General features: G+C 35.9%; 1 protein-coding gene across 9 annotated transcripts in view; it reads left to right on the top strand.

The window, feature by feature from the left end:
* The window catches only part of LOC113571919 (uncharacterized), a 51581-nt gene that overhangs the window by 6252 nt on the left and 19198 nt on the right, over window positions 1-26131 (top strand). For 8 of the 9 annotated variants that reach the window (XR_014124134.1, XM_081715782.1, XM_081715789.1 and 5 more), the window contains 35 exons: window positions 221-331; window positions 1412-1522; window positions 2162-2272; window positions 2523-2633; window positions 3146-3256; window positions 3509-3619; window positions 3909-4013; window positions 5155-5259; window positions 5879-5983; window positions 6451-6561; window positions 6667-6777; window positions 7249-7359; window positions 7645-7755; window positions 8318-8428; window positions 9315-9419; window positions 10043-10153; window positions 11412-11522; window positions 11868-11978; window positions 12153-12263; window positions 13152-13262; window positions 13374-13484; window positions 14309-14419; window positions 14584-14694; window positions 15119-15229; window positions 16466-16576; window positions 17063-17173; window positions 18595-18696; window positions 19199-19303; window positions 20259-20372; window positions 21984-22088; window positions 23281-23385; window positions 24458-24565; window positions 24781-24891; window positions 25088-25198; window positions 25698-25808. Coding sequence is in view for 8 of the 9 variants with exons in the window: in XM_081715782.1 (XP_081571908.1) it covers window positions 221-331; window positions 1412-1522; window positions 2162-2272; window positions 2523-2633; window positions 3146-3256; window positions 3509-3619; window positions 3909-4013; window positions 5155-5259; window positions 5879-5983; window positions 6451-6561; window positions 6667-6777; window positions 7249-7359; window positions 7645-7755; window positions 8318-8428; window positions 9315-9419; window positions 10043-10153; window positions 11412-11522; window positions 11868-11978; window positions 12153-12263; window positions 13152-13262; window positions 13374-13484; window positions 14309-14419; window positions 14584-14694; window positions 15119-15229; window positions 16466-16576; window positions 17063-17173; window positions 18595-18696; window positions 19199-19303; window positions 20259-20372; window positions 21984-22088; window positions 23281-23385; window positions 24458-24565; window positions 24781-24891; window positions 25088-25198; window positions 25698-25808 (3834 nt within the window). In the remaining variant the exon portion in view is untranslated. The remainder of the gene's footprint in view (window positions 1-220; window positions 332-1411; window positions 1523-2161; window positions 2273-2522; window positions 2634-3145; window positions 3257-3508; window positions 3620-3908; window positions 4014-5154; window positions 5260-5878; window positions 5984-6450; window positions 6562-6666; window positions 6778-7248; window positions 7360-7644; window positions 7756-8317; window positions 8429-9314; window positions 9420-10042; window positions 10154-11411; window positions 11523-11867; window positions 11979-12152; window positions 12264-13151; window positions 13263-13373; window positions 13485-14308; window positions 14420-14583; window positions 14695-15118; window positions 15230-16465; window positions 16577-17062; window positions 17174-18594; window positions 18697-19198; window positions 19304-20258; window positions 20373-21983; window positions 22089-23280; window positions 23386-24457; window positions 24566-24780; window positions 24892-25087; window positions 25199-25697; window positions 25809-26131) is intronic. The other variant, XM_081715805.1, reaches the window with a different exon arrangement.

Consider the following 26131-nt stretch of genomic DNA (forward strand, 5'->3'; position numbering starts at 1 on the left):
CAGAGTGAAGTAAATAATAGAGCCTCAGGCCCACTATTCCAAAAGGATATCGAATATGATGTGTTGTACAATAACCTTTTCCAGATTAATGGTTTATATAGTCATTAGTGGCCACTTTCAATGTACCTACAGACATGTACTATCCTTTATTCTGCATAGAAAATGTATCAGGAATGTTTATTTAAACATTTAACTTTATTTAAATAATATGTTATTCCAGGTGAAGTACAAAGAGGAGGTGAGGAAAGAAAATGTGAACAATCTGTACTCACTTCTTCCTGAGACCATAGAGACTAGGTTTGCCCAACAAATGAGTAAAATGCAGAGTGAGGTATGTACATATGTATTTGTAATTCATTTTTTAATTGAAGACAGTAGTTCATCTAATCTGTATTGACTATAGCCTCATCAGGAATTTTGATGTTCCTCATTCATCACAGCTGAAAATAGAAGTGACACCTAACATTCGTTGTTGTCTGTGGCAGTACAGAAAAGCAAAAAAAAAAAAACTGGTATGAAAAGACCTGGCCTCAATAGCACCATCTAGCTGCAAAGCTGAGTGGTGCTTCTGGGGCTTCATATGTCATTCGCTATCCACAGCAACAGGGTCTTGAGTGCATAGTTTGTATTAACATTAAGAAAGAAAAAAACAAAAAACAAGCATCTGTTTCTATACGCTCTCTTTCTACTTGTGGCAAAGTCAAAGTCAACTTTTTGTCATTCCTTCTCATCACAGATGTGTTGAGCGAGGAACAAACTATAGTTTCTCCAGGACACATTTGACCTACATTTGACCATTTGACGTGAGGTAGCAGCAGACAACAGTGCAAACAAACAATAAATACAGATGAATACAGAGAACAGTGAGACATATACTATAGAATAAAAACTGCAACTATACAACAATCTATACAGATCACCAGAGTTTATTGCATAGTATGCGCCTTTGGTGTGTAAACATAATCCATTGTGTTTTTCCCCTTGTTTGGATGGAAACATGAAGAGAATGTTCTTCAGATTCACATGGTTGAATTGTCCACAACAATAATGAGAGCAATTGCCATAGTGAGAAGAAATCATAAGTTGAATCACCTGACCACTTGCACTAGGGCGACAGTTTGGTGTCAGAAGTGAAATGACTACAAAAATACATCTCTATTGGGAATACATCCCAATAATGTGTAATTGTAATATGTTTCATTGCTTTTGGTTTTGTTTGCTCCCACTGATTTCAGAACTACTGAACATTATAGCCTTACTGAACCTACAAGTATTACTGAACATTTCAGACTTACCAAACATTCCATTCTTACTAAAAAGGGTGTGAAGGAATGGACAAATGAATGATCTGCCACTGGAGGTTTGTGTATTGAAATGTGAAGATTTTCTATTTTCTTCAATATATCCTTAGAGTAAATATAAGGAGATGGGAAAGAACCAGATGTCCAGCTCTCTGTACTGTCAGCTCCCGGAAACCAAGGAGACGCAACATGCCAAAGAAATGTCCCGGATGCAGAGTGAGGTGAGCACATGGGTTTCACTTCTTTACATGTCCTTATAAAGGAAAAAAACACAGGAGGGTGATGCATATGTGTTGGTATCATGAGAAATGGCAAAAGTGTTGTGAAACAAACATCTCGAAAGCTCCAAAGACAAAACACCAATCTAAAAGTAATGAACTACATGACAAGCTGTGGAATACCAAGCCTCAGAGTCACTAACTGCTGGATTGCTAACTGCAGAATTGCTAACTTCAGAATAACTAAATGCAGAATCACTAACTGTATGATGAACTGCTATCATACCATCAACAGTCTATCAGATATTCCTGTAAATAAAGCACCAACAACAGTTCATACATTTATAAACTTACATTGGTTAATATGAGCAAGAGTCAGATGTTTTTTGGATACATTTTTATGGGTGTGTGTGCTCAGACAAGAACTATTCTTTTAAGTGGTCTTTGAAATAAGGTTTGAGAAACCCTCAAATGCCATGTGTTAGCTGTATGTATGACTTATGTACATTGATTTATTGATATGAACACTGATGTGTGCTATGACTGCTATGAGTGGTGATGGTGATGTATGAAATGACTGACCTTTAAGTAGTTTGTTTTGTTCTACAAAATAATTTGTAAAAAGACCCTATTTATTTACAGGCTATGTACAAAGGTATGAGGAAAGGTGATTTTGCAGGTTCTACATATACTTGTGTCCCAGACCCAGCAGAAATCCGCTTTGCCAAAGAACTCACGGAAATCCAGAGTGAGGTAAACAGATCACAGTTAGGCCTATGGTGTAATGTTACAAATGAGACTTGTATATATTTATAGCATGTAGAAACACTTGAATCATTTATACATGCATTCTTCTTAGATGCAGATATAAACAAGGCTGTCATTTTAACTTATATTAGAAAGTGTAAGAATTTTCTATATATAAGAAACTATAAACAACCACAAACATATATCAACATACAGGTTTTATTACTTATGCCGTTTTCTTTATCATGATCCACAGAATAAGTATAAAGAGAGGGGCCAAAAGAGCCCCAGTGTCAGTATCTACTCTCAGCTAGCAGAGACCCCTGAAACTCAGTTTTCTAAAGCTATGACTGAACTGCAGAGTGAGGTGAGCTGACTGCTAGCAAACTGTGTTTTATCTACACAGTGATAATCAACCCTACTGCATTTATGAGTGAGTCTGTGAAAGTATTAGTACTCCAATAACATCTATTGTGAGTATGTGTATCAGTGATTCATTTAAGTTTTCCTGATTGAAAACCTAGTTCAGTTATCATGTTGAGGTAAATGATCATGATAATACATTATTTTGAATATATGAATTGCATCACATGCATGTTTGCCCCTATTGTAATTCCCTTTTTTCAGAGACATACACCATTCTTCAGACAGAAATCTGAATTTATTCAGTCATTCTGGCTGGGTAAAAATGAGAATGCCTGGCTATGAGCTTGTTTCCTTGTTTTGCTTTTATCAACCACCTTAACATTTCTGTTTTATAGATGCATATATTAATGAATGTCTTGTTTAGTTTTCTTTAACATTTCTTTAATATATATGATTTCTTTAACATTTTTTAACATATATGATGTTTCATGTTTTTTTTCTTTTCTTCCCCAGACTAAGTACAGGAAAGCAGGGAAGCTGCAGGGAAGCAGCTCTGCCTACTCACTTCTGCCTGAAACTCTAGAAACACAACATGCCAAACAGGCCTCACAGCTCATCAGTGACGTATGCCTGAGGATTTCTTATATGTCTTAGTTTTTATTAACTAACTATCTGAGGCATTCACCTGTTTGAACTAACAGTGTGGGTGGCTTACAGATTACCTTCAAGGATGACACTGTTAACATGTCAGTAATCAGTGACACACTCCTTGTTGATTAGGCAGTAAATATTTGTTTCATATTTGTTCAGAATGTGATTTTGTTGTTGGATCTAATTGTACTTGTGTCAAGGTCAACAGTGCTTTTCCTTCTACAGCTGAAATATAAAGAGGGGAACAAACAGGAAATACACAACTGCTTATACACTCACCTGCCAGAAACTACTCAGACACAGCTAGCTAAAGACATCTCAGACATGCAGAGCGAGGTATAGTAATTTCTCTTCTCTATAGATTTTGTAATTTCTCTTTTCTATTGTAATATAATCTCTTTTATTTCTATAGATCTATATATAGAACAATTTAGGGCAGCAGTATATTTTGGCAATATTAATAGTAATAATAATAATAATAATAATAATAATAATAGCAATGGATGAAAAATAAAGTTCAAAAGCAAGAAAGCTTGGTTCATAAGGGCTGAGGATTTATGGTTTTATTAGTGACTGAAAAGTAATTATTAAATGTTCATAGCATTGATGATGATCTATGTTTTAGGTGAAATATAAGCACGGAGGCATTGTATCCTCCAGTCTCTACTCACTGCTCCCAGATACCACAGAGATACAGTTTGCTAAGCACATGTGTGAAATCCAGAGTGAGGTAGGATTTTTTATTAAATTGATATTTTTTGGTTGTTTGTTTGCTTGTAAATTGTTGTTTTTATCTTATAATTTATTCAAATTCATGCAAAAAAATAGAGGTCTAACCTCCTATATCCCATCTGTTTATAGCATCGCAGTGAAATTTAATAACTGTAATTATTGGAGTATTGACTACATTTATGCATTATGCATTAATATTTTATTAAATCAATCAAAGTCAAATCTAATATACTTTTACCCACTGGAGATTTATTCTTTGTTGCTGTAATTAATACACATAATCTCCATATATAGTAATACACAGATTTCCATTTATAGTAACACATAGATCACCATATATTGTATTGCATATTTTATTTTAATTGAGGTGGTATTACAATTGCCCCTATCACCACTGGAATATTCTTGGTGTTAAACTTTCACATTCTCTTTTCCAATTTCTTCTTTCAGTACCAGGTATTTTTTTAACTTCTCATATTCATTTGGATGTTTCCATCACTTGGGACTGCCACATCTGTTAACATTGCCGTTTTCTGTATCTTTTTTACTATCATGATGTCTGGCTGGTCTGCCACTACTTGTTTATCTTTCTGGATCTTGAGGTCCCACAGGACCTTAGCCATGTTGTTCTCTACCAGTTTGCAGTTTGGCCCATTTGGACTTGGGCGTCCATGTGTCTGTTCCTGTGCATGATCCCTGCCATTTCATTGTGGCTCTCATTGTCTTCCAGCATCTTACAGTATTCCTGCAAGGATCTTACATCCTGCTACTACGTGCTGGATTGTTTCAGAGGCTCCTTTGCGCAGTCTGCATCTTGAGTCTTCTGCTGTGATACACCTGTGCTTTGATCAACCTGCTCCTTTTTGCTTAATCCTGTTCTGCCATGACTAGTGCCTTTCCAGGCATTAGTAGGATTGTCTTGTCACCTACCTCTGCTATATGCCGGTCTTACAACTTACAGACCATGGAGGGGCTTATCCTGCCATGGCACTTCCTCTACTTCCACAGTGACCATGACATATACACACACAAATATATGTGTGTGTGTGTGTGTGTGTGGTCTGTGTGTGGTTTTGTGTGTGTTGTTTCATATGTGTATAGTCCGTGTCTGGTTTTATGTCTCTCTCTGTGTATTACAGAACAAGTATAAACAGGATGGGAAGAATGAAGCTTCCTTCTATTCTCTGATGCCAGAGACCTTGGAGATCCAGCATGCTAAAGAGGCCTATGAACTCCAGAGCAATGTGAATATGAGTACTTCTATCTCTCTGTTGGATGAACACACAAAGTCATGCATAGACTCACATGCATACACAGACTCAAGCACTAACACTCACTCACAGTTATGAATACATACACACACAAACACAGTCATGAACATATATATACACACTCACACACACATGCAGATGGCCTGATAGCAAAGTAGGCCAGTAGAGAGCTGGCTTGGTAGCAATCTGATTTAGTAGTGAACTGGTTTGGTAATGATCTGGTTCAATATTGAGCTTTTCCGGTAGTAAGCTGACTTATTGGTGACTTTTTTCATCCTACCATGCCACAGAAAGTTTCCTAAAAGAGTGAAACAATGTCAGTTTAAAATGGCTAGGAACGTGAAAGAAACAAATCTGTGTATGTTTGTGTGTGTGTGTGTGTGTGTGTGTGTGTGTGTGTAGTATGTGTATGTATGGCATGTCCTATGTTTGAGGTTTTGCATGGGGTGTGTGTGGTATGTGTGGGTGGGTGGATGTGTGTGGAGTTTGTGTGTGTGCTGTCTTTGTGGTCTGTGTGTGGTTTTGTGTGTGTTGTTTCATGTATGTATGGTCTGTGTCTGATTTTATATCTGTCTTTATGTGTGTATTACAGAACAAGTATAAACAGGATGGGAAGAATGACGCTTCCCTCTATTCTTTGATGCCAGAGACCTTGGAGACCCAGCACGCTAAAGAAGCCTATGAACTCCAGAGCAATGTGAGTATGAATACTTTCTGTTGGTCACACCTATGCATGCATACACATACACACACACACACACACACACACACACACACACACACACACACACAAAGCACAGAAAGACTCTGCAGACCTTTGACCAGAGCTCCTGGCCATTAAACTCCTACCCCTCATTACCTGCACCTTTTCTCTATTATGACCCCTACATATATCCTCAGTTTAATTTTAGACTTGTGTTGTATTTTTGGACTTTATTTTCTGCATTGTTATGTCTGTGTGCTCACCATGTTTCTGACTATATCCTGTTTATTTATCTTAATCAGTTCTGTTTATTGCTGTACAGTTTTTTACTCATTTTGTTACATTGTCTACCAGAAAAATCAGTTTGTATAAATCTCTTTCACAACTAATAAATGAACTTTATTATTCCTGTGTGTGTGAGTGTGTGTGTGTGTGTGTGTGTGTGTGTGTGTGTGTATTAGTGTAAATACAAAGAAGCAGGGAAGAAAGCCACACCTATCGCTCTCTATTCTCAACTACCTGAAACTCTAGAGACTCAGCACGCCAAAAGGGTGTCCCAACTTCAAAGTAATGTAAGAGTGTAGTAGTACACAAACTAAAAAAATATTTCATTTGAATTTGAATAAATTCAGAAATTGGGCTGTTCCCAATGACTGTTCTGATTAATCTACTATCAGCTTAACTACAAAGAGGGTGTGAAAAAGGAGCAGGCTGTATCTCTGTACTCCCAGATGCCTGACACCATGGAAATTCAACTTGCCAGAGAGATCACAGCACTACAGAGCCAGGTGCTTGCACAGACTCAAGATGTCAGTCAATGTCTGTCTTAAAAAGCTTGATTGCACATTTTGATGGTAGAAGATTCATAACATAGACACAGGTGTATGGTTTTTAAAACAAAAAATAAGACACTAAAGGTTGGTAAATCAATTTTTTGCCACATGTGCATTAAAGAGATACAAAGGTATAATGACTATAAAATGCAGCAATTCAGCTTACAAACCCTGCACACACATACACCCAGCCAATATAGAGATGCCAATCAACCTAACATGTATATCTATGGGATGTGACAGAGAGCAGGGAGAATATACAAACTCCACATAGGCCAGGAATTGAACCTGGGACACTGTAGCTCTGAGACAGCAAAATAAATAAATAAAATAAATAAATAAATAGCACAGTCATCATTTCAGTTTAGAGACAACTGATACTTGCCTATACTTTCAGAGCATTTTAAAGGTTTTAATTGTCTTTAGGTCAATTACAAAGAGAAGCGGAGAGCAATTGGTTCATCCAGTAGCTACTCTCAGCTTCCAAATACACAAGAGACTGAGTTTGGAGAAGCTGTGTCTGAACTACTGAGTGAGGTGAGACATTTTTTTTTATATACTCGGAGGAGACTCATTCATATCTCAGAAAAATGTAATAGATAACATTTTGTAGCAGCAGAGTTCATTAAGGAAATTCTTAATTTGTGGCAGGAATGTTACTGCCCAAATTCCTAACAATACATTATATAAAATTTAAGTTAAGTAAATAGTTTAAATATTTAATTGTTTTTATGGTTGCTTTATGTCTTACATGAAATATGACTCATTAAGATATATTCATACAGTACACTTTTATACTCATAAATTCCTTTGTATGTTCAGTCAAAATATAAAGAAGCAGGTGAAGATCAGGCGTACAGGCCTCTTTACTCTCGGCTCCCAGAAACCCTGGAGACTCAACATGCTAAAGAAGTCAGCCAGTTACAGAGTGAGGTAAATTTTTACTGCAATTCTGAAAAATTCAGTGTTGTTTGGTCACTACCTGCACCTTTTTACTTTGATTTTAATTTGCTTTATTTAAAAATAAAAACATAATTTGGAACATCACTTGAGATTCTCAGTCTTTTTGTAGTATTAGGTGATGGCAAATTGTCTTTGACAGACTTAGTAATATTGCTTATATTGTTTGTGACACTCTATGACATAATATTATGTTGCATAGCTAAATAACAGCCATCCTGAAGCAAGAATTTTGTCTCAATGTTACAGACAACGGTATGATAAACAGTGTCATAAAAGCACATATGCGGGTCTATATAAGATTACTCAACAACTCAATCAGCTCAGACGCAAATGTGGAATGATTCAGAATTAGCTTGAATAGTGCTAAATGACCAGTATTGGACTGAAGTTTCCTGGACTTGTAAGCTATGTTACCTTGTAGCTTCAGTAAAAACTAAAAATCTGCACACCAAAAATGTTTTGATTGACTACATTTGAGAAAACTGTATAAATCCTACTGGCTCATGTCTGTTTAAACTTTCCTCCACTATAGGTGAAATATAAGGAAAGTGGGAAGAAAGTTCTGACATGTAGTCTGTACGCTCTGCTTCCACTCACCATGGAGACCCAGCTTGCTGCAAGGCTTTCCAACATTTACAGTCATGTATGGCTGCACACAATTGTCATTTGCCTGACAAGTCTGACATTTAGAAAATAATACATCTGTGTCATATTTTTAAACTCTCGTATTTGTTATTTGATGTGCCTACGGATGTGATTTGATAGGTCTGCTCTGATTTGATAGGCTTGCTGATGTGAATGCAAAAATATTTGACTTGATTTTAATGGCCAGTCAAGTCTTAACATTCAGGAAAATGCAGCCAACAATTCTCAGAACTATTTAATGGATGAACTCAGAATTACACTTCACATTCAGAAATATTTATTGTGTAATCTATTTTTCATAAAAGTTTGGAAGTACATTTACTGGTGTGTGAATGCCTTTAGTGGAAGACTGAAGGTAAAACCAAAATGTATGAGGCCATGACATAATATTCCCTGTTATTATCAATTTTCCATTAGAGAAATCTTTGGCATGTGTTGTTATACATTTTATACAATCTTTTGTTTTGTATTCCAAGCCCCATAGTTCAAAAGCTCCCCTAATATTTACCCACTTCCCTATTTCAAAATCACCATTAAAATGGAAACATCATTCTCTTTTCTATCTCAAAATTACCAGGTCACATGACCACTGGCTGATGGTTTCCTCAATTCCACTATGGCATGCTTATACTAAGTGATAATTGCTTGGTAATGTTTCATTAAAGTGAAGGAATTATTTTTTGCTTTTCTTTATTGTTTAAATCTATTTTTTTCATAATTGTGTGACAAATGAAAGTCACTATTCTTTACTGCTATTTCTTTTTTCTTTTTTTTAAAAAAGAAGTCTCCATTTATATATAATAATATATAGGGTTGAGTGGACAAAGGAATGAAACTCAAACCTTATATCAGTTCTGTTATCAGGACAGTCAATCCTCTTTCAGGTCAAATATAAAGAGGAGGGAAAGAAGGAGAAGAGCATTTACTCGGCCCTGCCAGAGACACTGGAGACTCAGTTTGTAAAACAGCAGTCAGAGCTACAGAGCAAGGTAGGTCACGCTGGAATCTTAATCATGAATAATTTTATGATTTCCTGTGATGGTATATAGTCTTTCCTGTGGTTGCCAAATGTGCAGTGACAAAAATAGACATTCTTTTTTTCCTCTCACACACTATATATATAATGTTATGTATTGTCAACATTGTGATATTATACTTGAACTTTTCAGTATTTTCCATTTAAATAGAACGGCCTGTTTGCCACAGATACACACTGAAGAGCAATCAGTTAGGACACAAACACTGAGATTGAACATGAAAACACAGAAAGACAATAATCAGAGTGCATTTAGCATATCAGGAGAAATTAGTTGTGACAGCTCAACACACACACAATGCTTCACACCAAGACTATAGTGAATGTCTAGATTATTTCAAATATTGTGTAGGAATGGTAATTCTACACTGGTGTTCAGTATTCTGATGGAGTGTAATAGGGGAGTAACTGAAGGGAACTGAGGGGAATCCTTAAACTATTCAATGCTTTTCATGTCCATTAGTTTTGTAATTTGTAATATGCGCAACATAAAATAATTTGTTATATTGACAGAGCAAAATGTAAAACTTGAGATTTGAGATGTCTGACTCGACCATTTTGTTATTGTTACTGCAGAATAAGTACAAAAGAGAAAGCCAAATGGATCAGTCTGCCTGCCTGTATTCTCAGCTGCCCGAGACCCTTGAGACACAGTTTGCTAAAGAACTGGCTCCAGTGCTGAGTGAGGTGGGTGTTAATACATTTTTCTTTGTTTCCCTAAGTTAGGAAATGTGTCTGTAAAGTGACCTTGGATATGAGAAAGGTGCTATAAATTAAATTAATTAATTAATTAAACATCATTAACAAGAATATTAGTAGTATTAACATTACTATGCCCTACATGAAAATGATATGTAGCCTACTGAGTGGAGCTGAGATAAAGATCATTATTCTTATGTATAACCATAACCCCAATTTTTATAGTCATTTAAAATGTTTCCACACACCTCATTTCTGTAACATCTTTGACCTCTCTGGCTCTAGTAGCCATTGTGAAAGTTGTTTATGTTTGATGTGTGCATGGTGTGCTGTGTGTGTTGGGTGTGCAGGGTGTGTTGTATGAGTTGAGTGTGCGGGGTGTGCAGAGTTTGCAGGGTGTGCAGGGTTTGTAGTGTGTGCAGGATGTGTAGTGTGTTCAGTGTATGCAGGGTATGTACGGTGTGTTGGGTGTGTAGCGTGTTCAGTGCGCAGATGAGTAGTGCGTTCAGGGTGTGAAGCATGTACAGGTTGTTGCTAATGAGATGTATTATTAGTTTAATTTGAAAAAACATTTTTAAGATTAAAACAAAGAAAGAGAGTCACAATAGTTAACTGAGATCCAAATAAAATAAATTATTTTCTTAAATATTCTGATTGTTTAGGCTAATGTTACTCTAACATTAACTAGGCAACTGAGTAGAAAGAAGCTGAATTAACAGAGAAACCATGGTAAAAGCCTGTAGTTGCACTACATAATGACTGACAGAATGAAAAGGGAGCAGGCCTATTAGTGTTGTACACACTGTCCAGACACAAGTCCTATGTTTAGTTTTAGACAACCTGATAAAGGGTTTCCTAATTTTCTCAGTTATCTTCCTGGTTATCATTCCATTTTGACAGAGTAGAAGTTATTTTTAAGCATGTCTTATGTTACAGATTCAGCATTTTAATTTCATGTGAAACCTTTTCACATTTTCCTTGATTGCAACTGATGATAACAATCAGTTCAAAAAGAACAAAAAGTGTTTGGAAAAGATGGATATTTTCTAAGACAGTAAAGGGTTTAAATTCCAGATTAGATTAATCAACCTTTTTTTAAAAGTAAAGAACAGCTAATTGTCTGTAGTCCTTCAGCTGTTATAATGAAAGGTTTGTTAAAATGCTGCTCCTTCGCAAGTAACCAAATTCATCACATATTCTTTAACTGTGAATACAAGTGTTATATAACAACATGTCTGTGACATAGAGCAAATATAAAGTAGCTGGGAAAAAAGAGGCCGCCACCTCTCTCTACCACCTGTTACCAGAAACCAAAGAGACACAGCATGCCAAACAGGCCTCGGCACTGCAGAGTGAGGTACCTTAAGTAGTCTCTTTCCTTCATCCCTTCTTCCCTTCATCCCCTCATCACCCATTAATTTCTTCCCTTTCTCTTTCAAATGTTCTTTTATATGATTTTATGCTCTTCATGTGTGTGAAGTGATGCACCGTCGAGCTCAGCTAGTCTGGGGACATTTGGTTGCTTATAAAGTGTTGTGTTTTTGGAACATGACATGGAAATACCTGGTTTTTACTGAACTTGTGTTATCTGAAATACATAACAATTTAGAACTGGTCAATATCCATTCAAATGAAATGTTTTACTCTTTCTTAACATAATTTCTTAACTTTAATGTAGTGAATGATTTTCTTTCTTTGACAGAACAAGTATAAACAAAGTGGTAAAAGGAACATTTCTTGCAATCTCTACTCTCAGCTTCCATATACCACTGACACTCAGTTTGCTGCCAAGATCTCAGCTCTACTGAGTGAGGTATTGTAAGGTTTCAAAATTAAAGCTTCTAAAGACCCTAAAAAGGAGAGTTATCAAAATGGTAATTAAAATGTGTAGAATTAGATGCCTAATATATAGTTAATCAAGCCACATTATTAATTCTAAACAGTTAATTGAGGAGTATTGTGAATAAAATCCATGACTATTTTCCAGGTAAAGTATAAAGATGATGGGAAGAAGAAAGCTTCATCCAGTATCTATTGTCTGCTGCCAGAGACCACAGAGACTCAGTTTGCTAAAATGGTGTCCCATATCCAGAGTGAGGTAATATTCATTTATATCACCAGTGACTACATTGCCTCATCTGCTGGGCCCCATGTTCTTTTCATTTGCCTTGCCACAGCCTGTCACAACATTAAAAACTATCTAGATTTTCTGAGCCCTACTCTTGTAAGAGCTACATGAATCCACAGTCACTTCTAGCCTGCAGCAAGTTATGTGAATATAAGCGACATAATTGTAGAACTATTGTCACAATTCCCCTTCAATAGCATCGCGGTCCCAAACAAAGTGGATGAACAGAATTAAAACAATGACAGGGTTGACGTCAACCTTGTCTTTGTTTTCATTCTGTTCATCCACTTTGTTTCTGTTCTTAGTTTTCTACTGGTTTTACCTGTTTCCAGTTTACCTAAGTTATCCCTAGAATTTAAGCCCTGTGTTTTGCTCGTCATTGTACTACATTATGTGTCTATGTGATAAGCCTTCATTTATGTTCTTTGTGTGTGTTACACACTTTGTAGCCAATTTGTTTTTTACCTCTTTGTTCTTTTGTTTTTGCCTCCATGATTAGCTTTTGTGTCTTTTTTTACGTTTGTTATGTACGCTGGTTATATGTCATTATCTGACTCGCCTGGCTTTACAACCCTAGACTGTTCCTCTGTTTCTCTGTTTATGGTCGTGGATTTGCCCTGAATAAATTTCATTCAGCATTTGCGTCCGCCCCTCAGTCAGTCCATATTACAACTATACTGTTTCATATTTTAATCAAAATATTAAAATATTAGAATATTAAAATATCAAAATATTAAATTTCAGAATTATGGAGATTAAGAACTGTTTTATTAATTACACAATTGCATAAAGATTAAGGGTGCCCACTCCATCACAAAATGTCTTATTTACAAGTGGAAGTGCTTCCTTTTGTTTCAGGCCAAATACAAGAAGGCTGGGAAAGAGGCAGTGTCTTCTGCTCTCTACTTTCTTCTACCAGACACAGTGGAAACACAGCATGTTAAAGCAGTTTCTCAGCTTCTGAGTGAGGTATAGTGTGAACACCCGTGAACGGGTTGGTCATTAAAAATACATTAAAATATATCTGAGTAAAATACATCGAGTATATTTTAATGTACTTATTTAATGTTTTATTACTAGAATAAATACAAGGAGAAAAGCAAGACAGAACTGACAAACTCCCTGTACTCTCTGCTGCCAGAAACCATTGAAACTGGGTTTGCTAAAACAGTGTCTGAACTGCAGAGTGAGGTGGGTTCAAAGCTAAACAACTACATTCAGTCATTAAAATAGAATCCACTTCACAAAATCCAAAATTGGCTGCAAACTGGTGTGTTCTTTATATTTTATATATCTGCATCAGAATTATAAACAGTCATGTGTTACATGAAAACATAAACTATCAAACAGGGTTGATTAATCACACATTATCAAATTATTTATATATATCACACATACACACTTAGGAATTTCAATAGTATAATTCTATAAGGGATAACGTAAAGCTTTTATACACTGTTTCCCATAGTGCCAAGTAAAAAGAGAAGAATACAATAAAATTGAAGTTTATGTTCCCGTATCCCGAGACTGTACAATTCTGGATTTCAAATAGACTCCAAAAAGGAAGATAGTAAATTTGGTCAAGGTTTCATTCTGTAATCATATGGTTAACTGCACTGACAGGTTATGTTCAATTATCTTGGTATACAGTAGTAATGAAGGTGAATTTATATCTAAAAAGTGTATTATTAATCTGTTGAAGATTCATTCAGTTTTTTCTTTTTATAGCAGGACTAGATTGTCAAATACATATACATTGTATGTATATTTGTTCCAGTGATCATAGTCTCAATCAGAAGCAGGGCTAAATAAACACTGACTGGAGGGCTAAATATGAACGACTCCATATTTATTCAAAGAGTTATTAACAAGGCAGAAATATCTAGGAAAATATGAAAATCTAAGGAACAGAAACTCAGCACGGTAATATAGCTACAGAAATGTTTCACAAATCCAGCAGGAGAGTATCCTTAAAAAAACTATTTATTCCCTCATTTCAAACTTTTATCTTTCAGATTAAGTACAAAAAGAAAGGAAAGGAAGATATGTCTAAAAGCATCTTCTCCCATCTCTCCAATACTCAAGAAATGCAATTTGCCAAACAAGTGGCTGAAATACAGAGTGAGGTATGTGAGTAAAATGTGTGTGTGTGTGTGTATTGGGCTGTTGGGGAGGGATCACTAACCTGTATAACCATTATAACAACCAATACTCTATGTGTTATTTGTTTTGTGTGTTTCATCAATCATGCACTCCATACAGATCAACTGGTTCTTTTTCTGAATTCCAGAAAAAGTACCGAGGAGGGATTCGTTCGGATCTGTCTGCCTGCCTGTATGCTCGGCTGCCTGAAACCCTTCAGACTCACTTTGCTAAAGAACTGGCTCCCACACTGAGTGAGGTGGCCTTCACCATGATTTTTTCTGTGTTAACTTTCACTTTTCACTGGATTTTAAGTGAAATATACCAGTTTAGTTTGGCTTGAAACTGCAAAGTAAAAATCTGAAAACTGAACCTGTTAAACATTTATAGTTTGTCATATATTTGTAATATTCAAAAATCAAGACCTATTAATAGAGAGATTTTCACAGTTTCATATGGGTACATTTGCGGAAGATTTAAATTTGTGTGCACACCTGATCAAACAATGTATAATTCATTGTTTATTTATTTTCATCTCAAATACACATTACATTTATTATAGTTGTTTTCCCCAATGCATACAAGTTTGTGCTTTTTGTAAGAATATAATTTCTGCATGAGAATATATTGCATTTTTACATTGTGTGATTGTATCAAAGTCATGCATTTTTATTTTTTACCAGCATAAGTATAAACAAGAAGGGAAGAAAGAGATGGCCACCTGCCTGTATGCCTGTCTTCCTAAAACCAGAGACACACAGCATGCCAAGGAACTTTCCTGGTTATACAGCAAGGTGCACATATATCCACACACACGCACACATGCACACACACTCTTATATAGCAAGGTACACATATGTGCACACACAAGCAAGCACACACACTTATACAGCAAGGTGGCACACACAAACATATTATACAGCCCGGTACACACATATGCACACACACACATATGCACACACACACACACACACACACACACACACACACACACACACACACACACACACACACATTCATAGAGCAAGGTAAACATATGAGCACACACAGTCACTCTTACACACACACACAGAGGTTATACAGCGAGGTACACATATGTGCACACACAGGCAAAGACACACACTTATACAGTAAGGTACACATACAAACATGTTATACAGCCCGGTACACATATATGCAGACACATTCTCTCTCTCTCTCTCTCTCACACACACACACACACACTTTTACAGCAAGATATACATATATGCACACACACACATATATGTGCATGCATACTCACAGGTCATATAGCAAGGTATAGATATACACATGCACACACACACACACACACACACACACACACAGGTTTTACAGCAAGGTACATGTATTTGCACACACATTCTCTCCCTCACGTGAACACACACCTGCACACACACAGGTTATACAGCAAGGTACACATATTGTATGGGTACACATATATGCACACACACAGGCTCTCGCTTTCTCTCATGTATACCCACACCTATCTCATGTATATCCACACCTATTATACAGCAAAGTATAGGTACACATATGTGCAGACACCTAGTCTACCACACACACACACTTATACCTTGAGAGACAAAGAGAGAGAGAGAGCGTGAGAGAGAGATTTAAGTCTGATCTTAAACAATAACAATAACAATAACCAATTTATAATGAAAGATGAAAATAAGAATAATAATAATAATGACATAAATGGAAATCCTGGCATTGGACTGATAGTAAATTGTTTGATTATTGCCAACGTATTTGTAACTCTCTTGTAGCTAAATATGAAAAAGAAAGTCACAGACTTATATCCTCATTATCTAATTCATTAATTATGTTTATTATCTAAATTATTTGCAGGCTATGTAACAGTAGCTTTATTTATTCTATCAGGCATTTGGTTGACTAGTCAAAGACTAATCAAAGATATATTTCTAACCCAAAGACAGCTTGCAAGTTGGACAAGTCTGTTGATGTTTTTGGATATTTACCCTCTATGAACCTTTTGTTTGATATAGAAAAGCTATGAAGAAGGAGGGAAGAAAGATGCAAAAGTGTGTCTTTATGCCAAGATGCCACAGACTATTGAGACAGTGTTTGCTAAAGAAGTCAGCAACCTTCAGAGCAACGTAAGCGTTCTTCGTATTATGATTTATATGACCCAAAAACTAACTCATTCATTCATTTTATTCGTATAAAGGATTTTGCTGCAGATTTTGTCACAGCTGCCCATAATTTGTATAATAACAAACAATATGTGACCGAAGGTACTGCAACTATAGCTTCTCTTTGCTTTTTGAAGTGCAGCATAGTAAAATGCGTCTGTGAACTGAATCAGCATCAGAGCTCTCTGTTTAGATTTGTATCATCATGTGTGTAAGTAGTATGAGCCTGTTACATTTACCATGTGCCTCCAAGTTCAAACCCTTCAGTGTGACTGCATGTTACCTGGTAGGTGTTACCAAGGACATTTCTGAAGTGCAGAATAGTGTACAGAAGGTTGTGAATGGATACTGTATATCTTGTTTCTTGAACAAGAGTTGTTTATGGATCTTTTACACATGCAAATGGTTGTGTATGTGATCAAATTCTTATGTGCATTTTATGTGTTATAGAGATTGTATAAGGAAAAGTACAATGCAGAAAAAGGAAAGTCAAGCTATGCCAGTTTGAAAACCCTGCCAGAGGTAGACCATGCAATGGAGGTCAACAAGCAACAGAGCAACGTAACTACTTTTAAAATTGTGCAGTACAATTTATCTTTTTTTTCCAGATACTGCTGTGACAGCCTCTCATCATAATATAGCCTTGTCATTGGAACTAATCTTATTAATTATGCAGGCCTGTGTGACTCCATTCATTTAAACACATTAGACAAGTGCCTACTTGCATTTTGAAATTAACAATGCTTGCAACATTCTGGTGTGCTTTTATGGTTACTGCTTACTATTACCTACTGACAGTTACACACTATTCATTTATAAGATAAACACTCTAACCTTTAGCATATGAGCTGAGGCAGGACACATTTCAGAAGATGAGCAACGTTTAGTAGGGGCAAATCCAAAATCGTAATCCTTAATGTCTGTGGTCCTGTGACCGGGAATCAGAAGTATAACCAGAATGCATGATAAAATGGGAACAAAGAGAAACAAAGCAGAAAACAAACAAAAAGGAAAGCACAGAGAAGAATATATTACAGAATATATTCATAAAAGGAGAACCTGCAACATGGGTAAACAGGAAATGTAGATCAACAAGCAACCAATGGGACCTGAGAACATGGAGTATAAATACACAGGTAAATGAACAGAAACAAGAAATACCTGGATACAATCAAATGGCATAGAACCAAAAGACAAGATGAGGGACAGACACAGAAACCAAAACAAAAGAAAATGCATTTGAATAAATTAGCCTACTGGTTGCTGAGATGCACTAATAAAATGCACAGTTTACTATTATTTACTTTTTACAAATTTTAAACTATGCACACGCATATGATTTTCAAAACATAGTTTCCTAGCATTGCATGTTTTGCTTTTCAATAAAAAAGGATGAGGCTTTAACTCAGGAGGGTACATTTGTAGCATTAAATGCCATTTGAAAGTTAATTCTTCATATAGATATGAATTAATGTAATTAATTCATAAATAATGAATGTAATTAATTCATAATGGTTTAATTTAATGAATTCATAAATAAATGTGTAATTAAAGGCATGAATGAATGCATTTATTTACCCAGTTGACAGAATTTTATTTAATCAAGACAAGACATTGATCCATTGATATGTCAGCCCTGGAGAATATAGACTCATATAGCAGCTGTGGCTACAGCTGTTTTCTGCTTGCTGTTACTAGCATGGGAGGTACAGGTGCACATAATGCCTTGTAATCAGAAGATTGCTAGTTCAAGCCCCACTACTGCTGGGCCTCTGATCAAGGCTCTTAACCCCAAATTGCTCAGTTTATACCTGAACACAATTGCATGTCCCTTTGGATAAAAGTGTCAGCTAAATGTAATAAGTGGCACAGGGGGAGGAATGTTGACATATTTCAACCTATTTTGCTGTAAGATATGTTTTTGTTTTGTTTTTTTGTTCAGTTCAGCCAGTAAGTTTTTATTATGTGTTTTGTCTTTTAAGGTGATCTACAGGAAGGGGAAACAGGAGCTGCATAAGTTCCATGAGGTGTCAGACAGGCCAGACATTCTCAATGCCACACAAGCTACAAAACTCGCGAGCAATGTAAGTTCTTTCAGCCTTGCACTGTTATTTATTCACATTCTGGGTATACATTAGCTAATAATTTATGGGGGAGTATATTTCTACTCTATAAGTACCTTATTGGATGATTTGGAATATTTACATTGATAAATAATTACAGTCAATATTTCCTGGTGATATTTCTTTTCAGATGATGTAGATAAATTCTAATGTTGTGGTAGACTAGTGATATTCAAGACACCAGCTAAACACAAGTTGAAAGCTTGTTTTAAAAGAGTTGATACTTAAACAGTGCATCTTGAAAATGTCAGGAGTGTTGAGAGTTCAGTGGGTGTTCTGTGATCATATGCTGAACAAGTGTATAAGAATTCTGCAAATTCATTACATTTATCACTTTAAAGAATTCAGGTGAGGTGTGACTATTATAATGTATATAATGTGATATTTTTGTCACGTTCATCTAATTTTCTTTAGCTCATTATATGTACTAAACATGTGTGCACTGTCATTTGTGTTTCCACAGGTGGCTTATAAGAACAATAGCAAAGTACATGTCTATAGCCATCAGGCCCTGCTGACAAGAAGTGATATTCAACATGCAAAGGAAGCTTCCAAACTCGCCAGCCAGGTAAGACGAATCTATTATTTTCACTTTCATGTTAGAACAGATTTTGTGGGATACTAAAGATGAATTTGTCAAAACAGTAATGACTGTAACTGTTCCCATAGCATCAATCAATTGGTATAAATGCCTCCCATTCTGAGAGGTAATATGCATCACTGGAAATTTGTTATTTAGTCTTTTGGAATCAAATATCTGGACTGGTATGCATTTTGAACCAGCTAATGCATGCTAATAGGTTTTACTTGGGCAAAATGTATGAGTACAAAATTTGTGAGACTGAACAACGTGCTGCCAGAAAGGGTTATAAGCTTCAATGGTTTTCACAATCATGATCCAGGAAGAGAGACTCACGAGGAACACAAGTGTCTGGTTAATGCACTGCAACTATGTGTTAGGCAAATATTAATTTCCAGGTGCTCCATGAAAGCATTCCACTTGTGGCACATGAACTGGGGACCACAGTCAGAGACACTGTCCTCCGGTACACCACAGAAAACTTACTAGAGAAGAGAGGCTCAGTTACCTGGAAGGCAGTGAATTGATATAATTTAGAAAAATGATCCACCATTGCAAGTACTGTGCTATAAACTACTGATGGGGCAGAGTAACACAGTCTATGGATAACTGAGGTCATGTGTGTTCAGGAATATGCAGGGGAGCAAAATTTTTTGCCAGAGCTGTTTGTGGGGAATGTGTAGCAGTAAATAGTGATAAGACAAGGTTGCTAAGGTGGGCCACTAGTATTCTTCTAGAAGCGCTAGATGGTGTGTAGTCACTGTACTATTATTGCACAGATGTGTTTCCCACAAGCACGTTTGGTTGCAGGTTTGCGCTCATGTACTTTCTATAACACTGAAGCCACTAACCTGGATGTGGGAATAATAGCTGGTTCATTGGGCATACTGTCAGAGATCTTTTCTCTCTCTGTCTGTTAGTTACATGATCTGTTTTTACATAGGTACACTACAAACAGAAATTTGAGACAGACCTGAAAGGACAGAAATTCCACTACAACCCAAGTGACTGTATGTCATTTAAACACCTCCAAGCTGCCTCAGACCTTGCCAGTCAGGTGATTTCATTTTTCACATATCTTAGGATGCTACAGCTCCTTGTTTGCAGTGATGAAAATCTCTTGTAAAAATTAGAAACATTTAAATAGCCTAGAATAATTGGAAAAACCACATATTTCATTCTTGTGGACAATACTTATGGGCAAAATTAGCAGACTATCCACCAGGATATTATAGAATATCATAATTTACTATAATTGGACTATTATAATTTACCAAGTGCAGCATCTTTCTTGCTATCTATTGTGATTAATTAGCATATGAGTTCTGCTACCCAGTATTGTCCAGGGAGTTTTGATTCCCTTTTTCAGTCTGGCTACTCCCAATGTTACTTTCTTATGCCACCCAGGACGTTTGTCCTTGCCACTGTCACCTTTGGCTTGTTCATTAATGGTTTAGACCTGCTTCCTTTAAAGCTGCTTTGAGACAATGTTTAATGTTACCAGTGCTATATAAATATAATTGAACTAAACAATGGTAAATTCATAAAGCCATTCTTTCTATACATTTATTTTATTTTATTCTATACATTTATTTTTTTTAAATTTCTTCAAGTGGCTGCAAACATACTGTCACGGTCAGTCCCTCCCAGCTTCTGTGTTCTGTGTTTTCCCTGTCTTGTGTTTTTTAGTTCTGTTCCATAGTTTCGTTTTCTCCTCCCCTCATTGGATTTTCATCACCTGTCCCTCGTTTAGTTCATGCATTTAAACCCTGTCTTGATCCCTGTGTTTTTGCTGTTCATTTGAATGTGTTTATGTGGCTGTGCTTGTTTCTTGACTCTGTATATGTATATTTGAATCATTGTGTTTGTTTGTTTTTCTAGCCTTAGCCCAGGGTTTTCCAAAGTCTTTTGTTATAGCCTGATTCCTCTGTTTGCTTTCATGTACTCTTGTGTTTGTTCAGTCATGTATCCCTGTACTCTATGGGCAAATCCAAATCAGAGTCATTAGAATGGTCCAGGGTCATAGAGCCGACACAGTAAGTATGGGATTTTATGACTAAACAAACAGAGGAATCAAGACAGGGTTTAAATGCATGAACTAAACGAGGGACAGATGTTGAAAATCAAATGACGGGAGGAGAAAACGAAACTATGGAACGGAACTCAAAAACACAAGACAACACAAGGAAAACAAGGAACACACAACCTGTGAGGGACTGATAATGACACATGCCTCTAAGTGGGATTTAGGGGAAGTTTTAGTATAAGTGAAGTGTTAGGGTTAGTGTGATTGTTAGGGTTAGTGTAAGTCTTATGTATGGGTTGGTATAAGTGTAGGGTTGGGCTAGTATTAGTGTAAACTGATTTCTTGTGGGAACTCTGTAAAGGAATGACAAGAAATTGAGATCATGGAGACAGTCCCTGATTATAAGAGAAAATGCAATAAGCTCCCTCTTATTAGAAAATTTCATTCACTGCAACATGTTTGGTTTTAAAATGTGAAAAGCTGATCACCCAACAAATCACTTGCTCCATGATTAAATTGATGTCTGTGATGTAATGGATGCTGCTTTAATTACAGTAAATAGACAATTCATTGACTTTTGACTTTTGAGAGCTAATTTCTTCTTAAAATTTAAGAGGCTAATTTTGCATTTTTGTGTTTCAGGTTAAATACAAAAATAATCAGAATCAAAACAACAAATCTGCTACTGATTTACCCAACCTCCTTCATCTGGGCCATATTCTGCATGCCAGCAGGATTCAGAGCAATGTACAATATTTCATTTATATTTTTTTTCGCCACTATATTATTACAATAAATGTTAAATGAGTAAAAATGTATAGAAATCACCACCTAAAAGCACCTTAAAGTACATATGCAAACAAAAGACAAACCCACTGAAAGAAGAAATAAACTGATGTATGTCATATATTAAGGTAAAAAGAAAAACAAAGTACACAAAGTAAAAAGGATGAAAAAATTTAAAAAAGCATTAAGATGAATAAAATTAAATAAAATATCAACAAACGAAAATATATTTGTTACATTAATCATTTTTAAAAATGCTAAATAAAAGGAAAAGACTAGTAGCAGTTCAAGGAATAGATTTTGCAATATAAAATGTTATTTCTCCACTTTTTTATACTTAAGATGTTCAATAAGCAATTGATGATCTCCTAACCAAACTCATGTTGGTACAGTGGCCCTGAAACTCAACAGCATTTACAAAGCAAATAGCAATCACGGATGTGACTGCATTAAGCAAGATACATTAAGGCAGAATACAAATGCATTAAGAAAGAATCCAAATGCATCAAGTGAAAATACAATAACATTACAAAAACAAAAAATTAAAAAAACACCTGCATTTGTGGAAAAAATCTCAAAGCCCTGAAACACTGATATCACATTAGCATTAAGTCACAACACAACAGCATTAACAAAAATTTTCAGAAATGCAGCATTTGAGTTCACTCACATTGAAAGTGCTCCTGACTGATAGAAGTCAACATTTTTCAAATTAGTATAGAAAGACTGAATCGTGGAATCTTCAGCAAAGCATTTGCTAGTAATTTGCTAGTAAAAATGCCACTGAACTTGGGATGCCAGACTCCATTTCTTCTTTTTTCCTTCAGCTTCTTGTTTTGTTAATGGTTTGATCCATAGAACATGATTTTTTATGAATGAAGTTGCAAAAGTGTTATGAATCTAATTCAGAATTAGAAGAATTAGAATCAAGACTCTAATTCACTTAGAACCCATTCTCAAAATTGACTTAAAGTTATATAGACAAAGTAAAAAGATGTTGTCACTCAGAAAAAAAATGTTAACATATACACATTTTGTTGAAAGCTTCTGACCCTCAACAGTTTCTGTTTTTCAGGCACAAACACTCATAATAGAAGCCTAAATGTTTATATATTGTAAAGCATGCAGAAAACCTTAGAATTCTTTCCATCAGGTTCAGTACCGGATGAAGTATGAACAGGCTAAGGGACAGTATCACTTAGAGCTTGACACAGCAGAACAGCGCCATCATAAGGAAAATGCATCCCTAAGCAGTCAGGTGAGTTTAACCATTGCTGATGTGAGATTAACATCTGATCACCCATAATTGCTGTCTCATTAATTATATCCTTCTCACATTTACCCCAGTAAAATAATGTGTCTCAACTGTATTTAGTTTATCCACAGTGTGATCTGGTTCCGTTTCACTGTTTATAGTGGTAATATCATAAGGGTACAAAATATAATCTTTTCATGTAGGCCTATTCCTGACCAAGTAGAGTGGGGTGATGTGGTGTATAAGTAGAGGGAGTGTTGTGTGAATTAATGACTTCTCAGCCAATCACGTTGCTCAACTCATACCAATAAACCAGCTGCACTAGTTGGTGCAACTAAACACAAAACACAAATGGCTAAAGACAAAAATGTTAAGGCAGTGCCAGAAGGAGAAGCAGAGGTGCAGGTGCACAAACAGCAGCTTACTCTGTTGACCTGTATCATATATAGCTGGATACAAATCATTCACCAGAAATCAATAAACAAAATAGAGTGTGTTCATTACAGCAAAAGAAAATGAAAATAGCAAATGCATGTCTTATATTTCCTGGAGTACTTGAAAGGCTATGGATCATTTGGTGTGGTATTATGAGGTTCACTCTTTTAATATACATCAAGTAAAATTCAAGAAATGGAGGCGCTATTTATAACTAGTAACATTTAAAATGTTGCCAATTGTATATTTATGGTCATAGATATGATTGTTGTGACCTAATGCGAACCTGGCCCTGACAGTGTATGATATTATTATTCTGTAGACATTCTTGTCAAGATAGACTGGAGAATAATGTATCAAGAGCACAAGCTACACCAGTTTATGCAAATTATAATTTCTTTGAAAAGACCAGCTTCAGAAAAACTAAAATTAATGGGAGTATATGCTGGTGAGAGTTTAACCTGGTGGGAATATGTACTGGTGGGAATATAATCTGGTAAAAGTAAGTATTCTTAAAGTGCCAATTAGACAAAACATGTCACAATGTGTTATTGGCAGGTTGCCTGGCAGATTCTAAAAGTCTAAAAGTATCCATTCAATGTTTATGTTTAACATGTGTACATGCTGAATGTGAAATTAGGTGAAGTACAAACAGGAGTATGAGAAGGACAAGGGAAAATCCCAGATGGAGTTTGCTGAGACACAGTTCTATAAAATGTCCAAGGAGGCTCAGAAAATGCAAAGTGAGGTAATAACCACTTTTACTTTTTGATTTACCATAAATTAAAAAATATTTATTATATATTCTAGTTTATGATCAAATGAATGAAGGACAAACAAGTAGATCGTAATGGCTTTCTTTGTTTAGTGTTAAATTTGGGATTTCTGAGATCTTCACTAAATTTAATTTCACTTCATTCTTAGTATGGGCTCCAAAAGATGCTATTTTGTCTCCTTTTGTAGAAAATATACCGTAAGGAGTATGATGAGGGTATTAAAGGAAAATCACTGGTGGATGTGGAATTAACACCTGGATTCCTCACAGCATGCAATGCCAGCAGCCTCATAAGTGAGGTAAGGATAGCAATTTCCATAATGCTCAGTTAATACAGCATGCAATACCAATCATCCTATGAAGTTAGGACTACTAGCAATGTCTCAGATCAACAGTGATGAAAGTGTAGTCTGCATTGCTCACATGAAATTATCAGCTCTAAAAAAAAAACCCTTTAGCTTTTTTCCGCATTTGTATGTCTGTTCTCACTTACAGAAGGAATACAGGAAGGACCTTGAGCGTGACGTGAAGGGCAAAGGCCTGACTGGTCTAGAAGAAACACCAGATCTGCTGCGGGTTAAGAATGCTGAGCGCATCCGTAGTGAGGTGCAGCAGCACATTTATCAAAGCTTAACTCTGAGGAGAGTAACACATCAAGTAACACAACAAATTATGTTTGCATGAGAGTAATCAATCATTTTTTGTTTAGTTAGTTTTTGGTCAGGATTGTTTTATGTTTCGTGTACTTTTATTCAGTCTTCACATCCAGACTGATGCATCTACCTTTCTATCCTTCAGCAACAATCTTGAACCCCCATCAGCTAACAAATTCCAAAAGCACTTCCCATAGTTAATATGTTGTCAATTTATTGCATTCCAAAAGCTGATATAACCCTAGCCCTAACTCTAGATATATGCAGTGTTCTCAGTACTTCCTTTAAGCCATATATTTCACTAAAAAGTATTTTAAAATGGTAAATGTACTGCTTACAATACCTATTATTTAATGAAAGTATTATTTAAAATATACATCATATATCTTCTAGAATGTAAAACCCATGCTCGGTGGTTTCAATGCCTTTTTAATTTCTTTATGTTCTAATAGAAAGTGTACCGTAAGGACATGGAAAAGGAGATCATAGGGAAGGGCATGGATATCAGTACTCAAACAATGGAGATACAGAGGGCTAAGAAGGCAACAGAGGTCACCAGCCAGGTGAAGTGTCTCACACATACCCACTCAGGCCTCTTGAGGACTCTATATAGTACGCTGCAGTTTATATATACTTTATATATCATAGTCATATTATACTGAAAATACTGGCCTACACTAAAATATTTAGTTTTGGGTGTCGTAAATATGTATCCTACTGCTGGTCAATATGAATGGCACTTTTTTCTCCTCTAAAACTAACTGCAGTCGCCATGGTGATTTGTCAAAAATATTCCTTGACTATATAAGCATGCAAGGTATATATAGTACTGTGTGTGTGTGTGTGTGTATGTATATATATATATATATATATATATATATATATA

Source organism: Electrophorus electricus, chromosome 1 (assembly GCF_041902795.1).
Source record: "Electrophorus electricus isolate QZ-2024a chromosome 1, ASM4190279v1, whole genome shotgun sequence".
NCBI lineage: Eukaryota > Metazoa > Chordata > Actinopteri > Gymnotiformes > Gymnotidae > Electrophorus > Electrophorus electricus.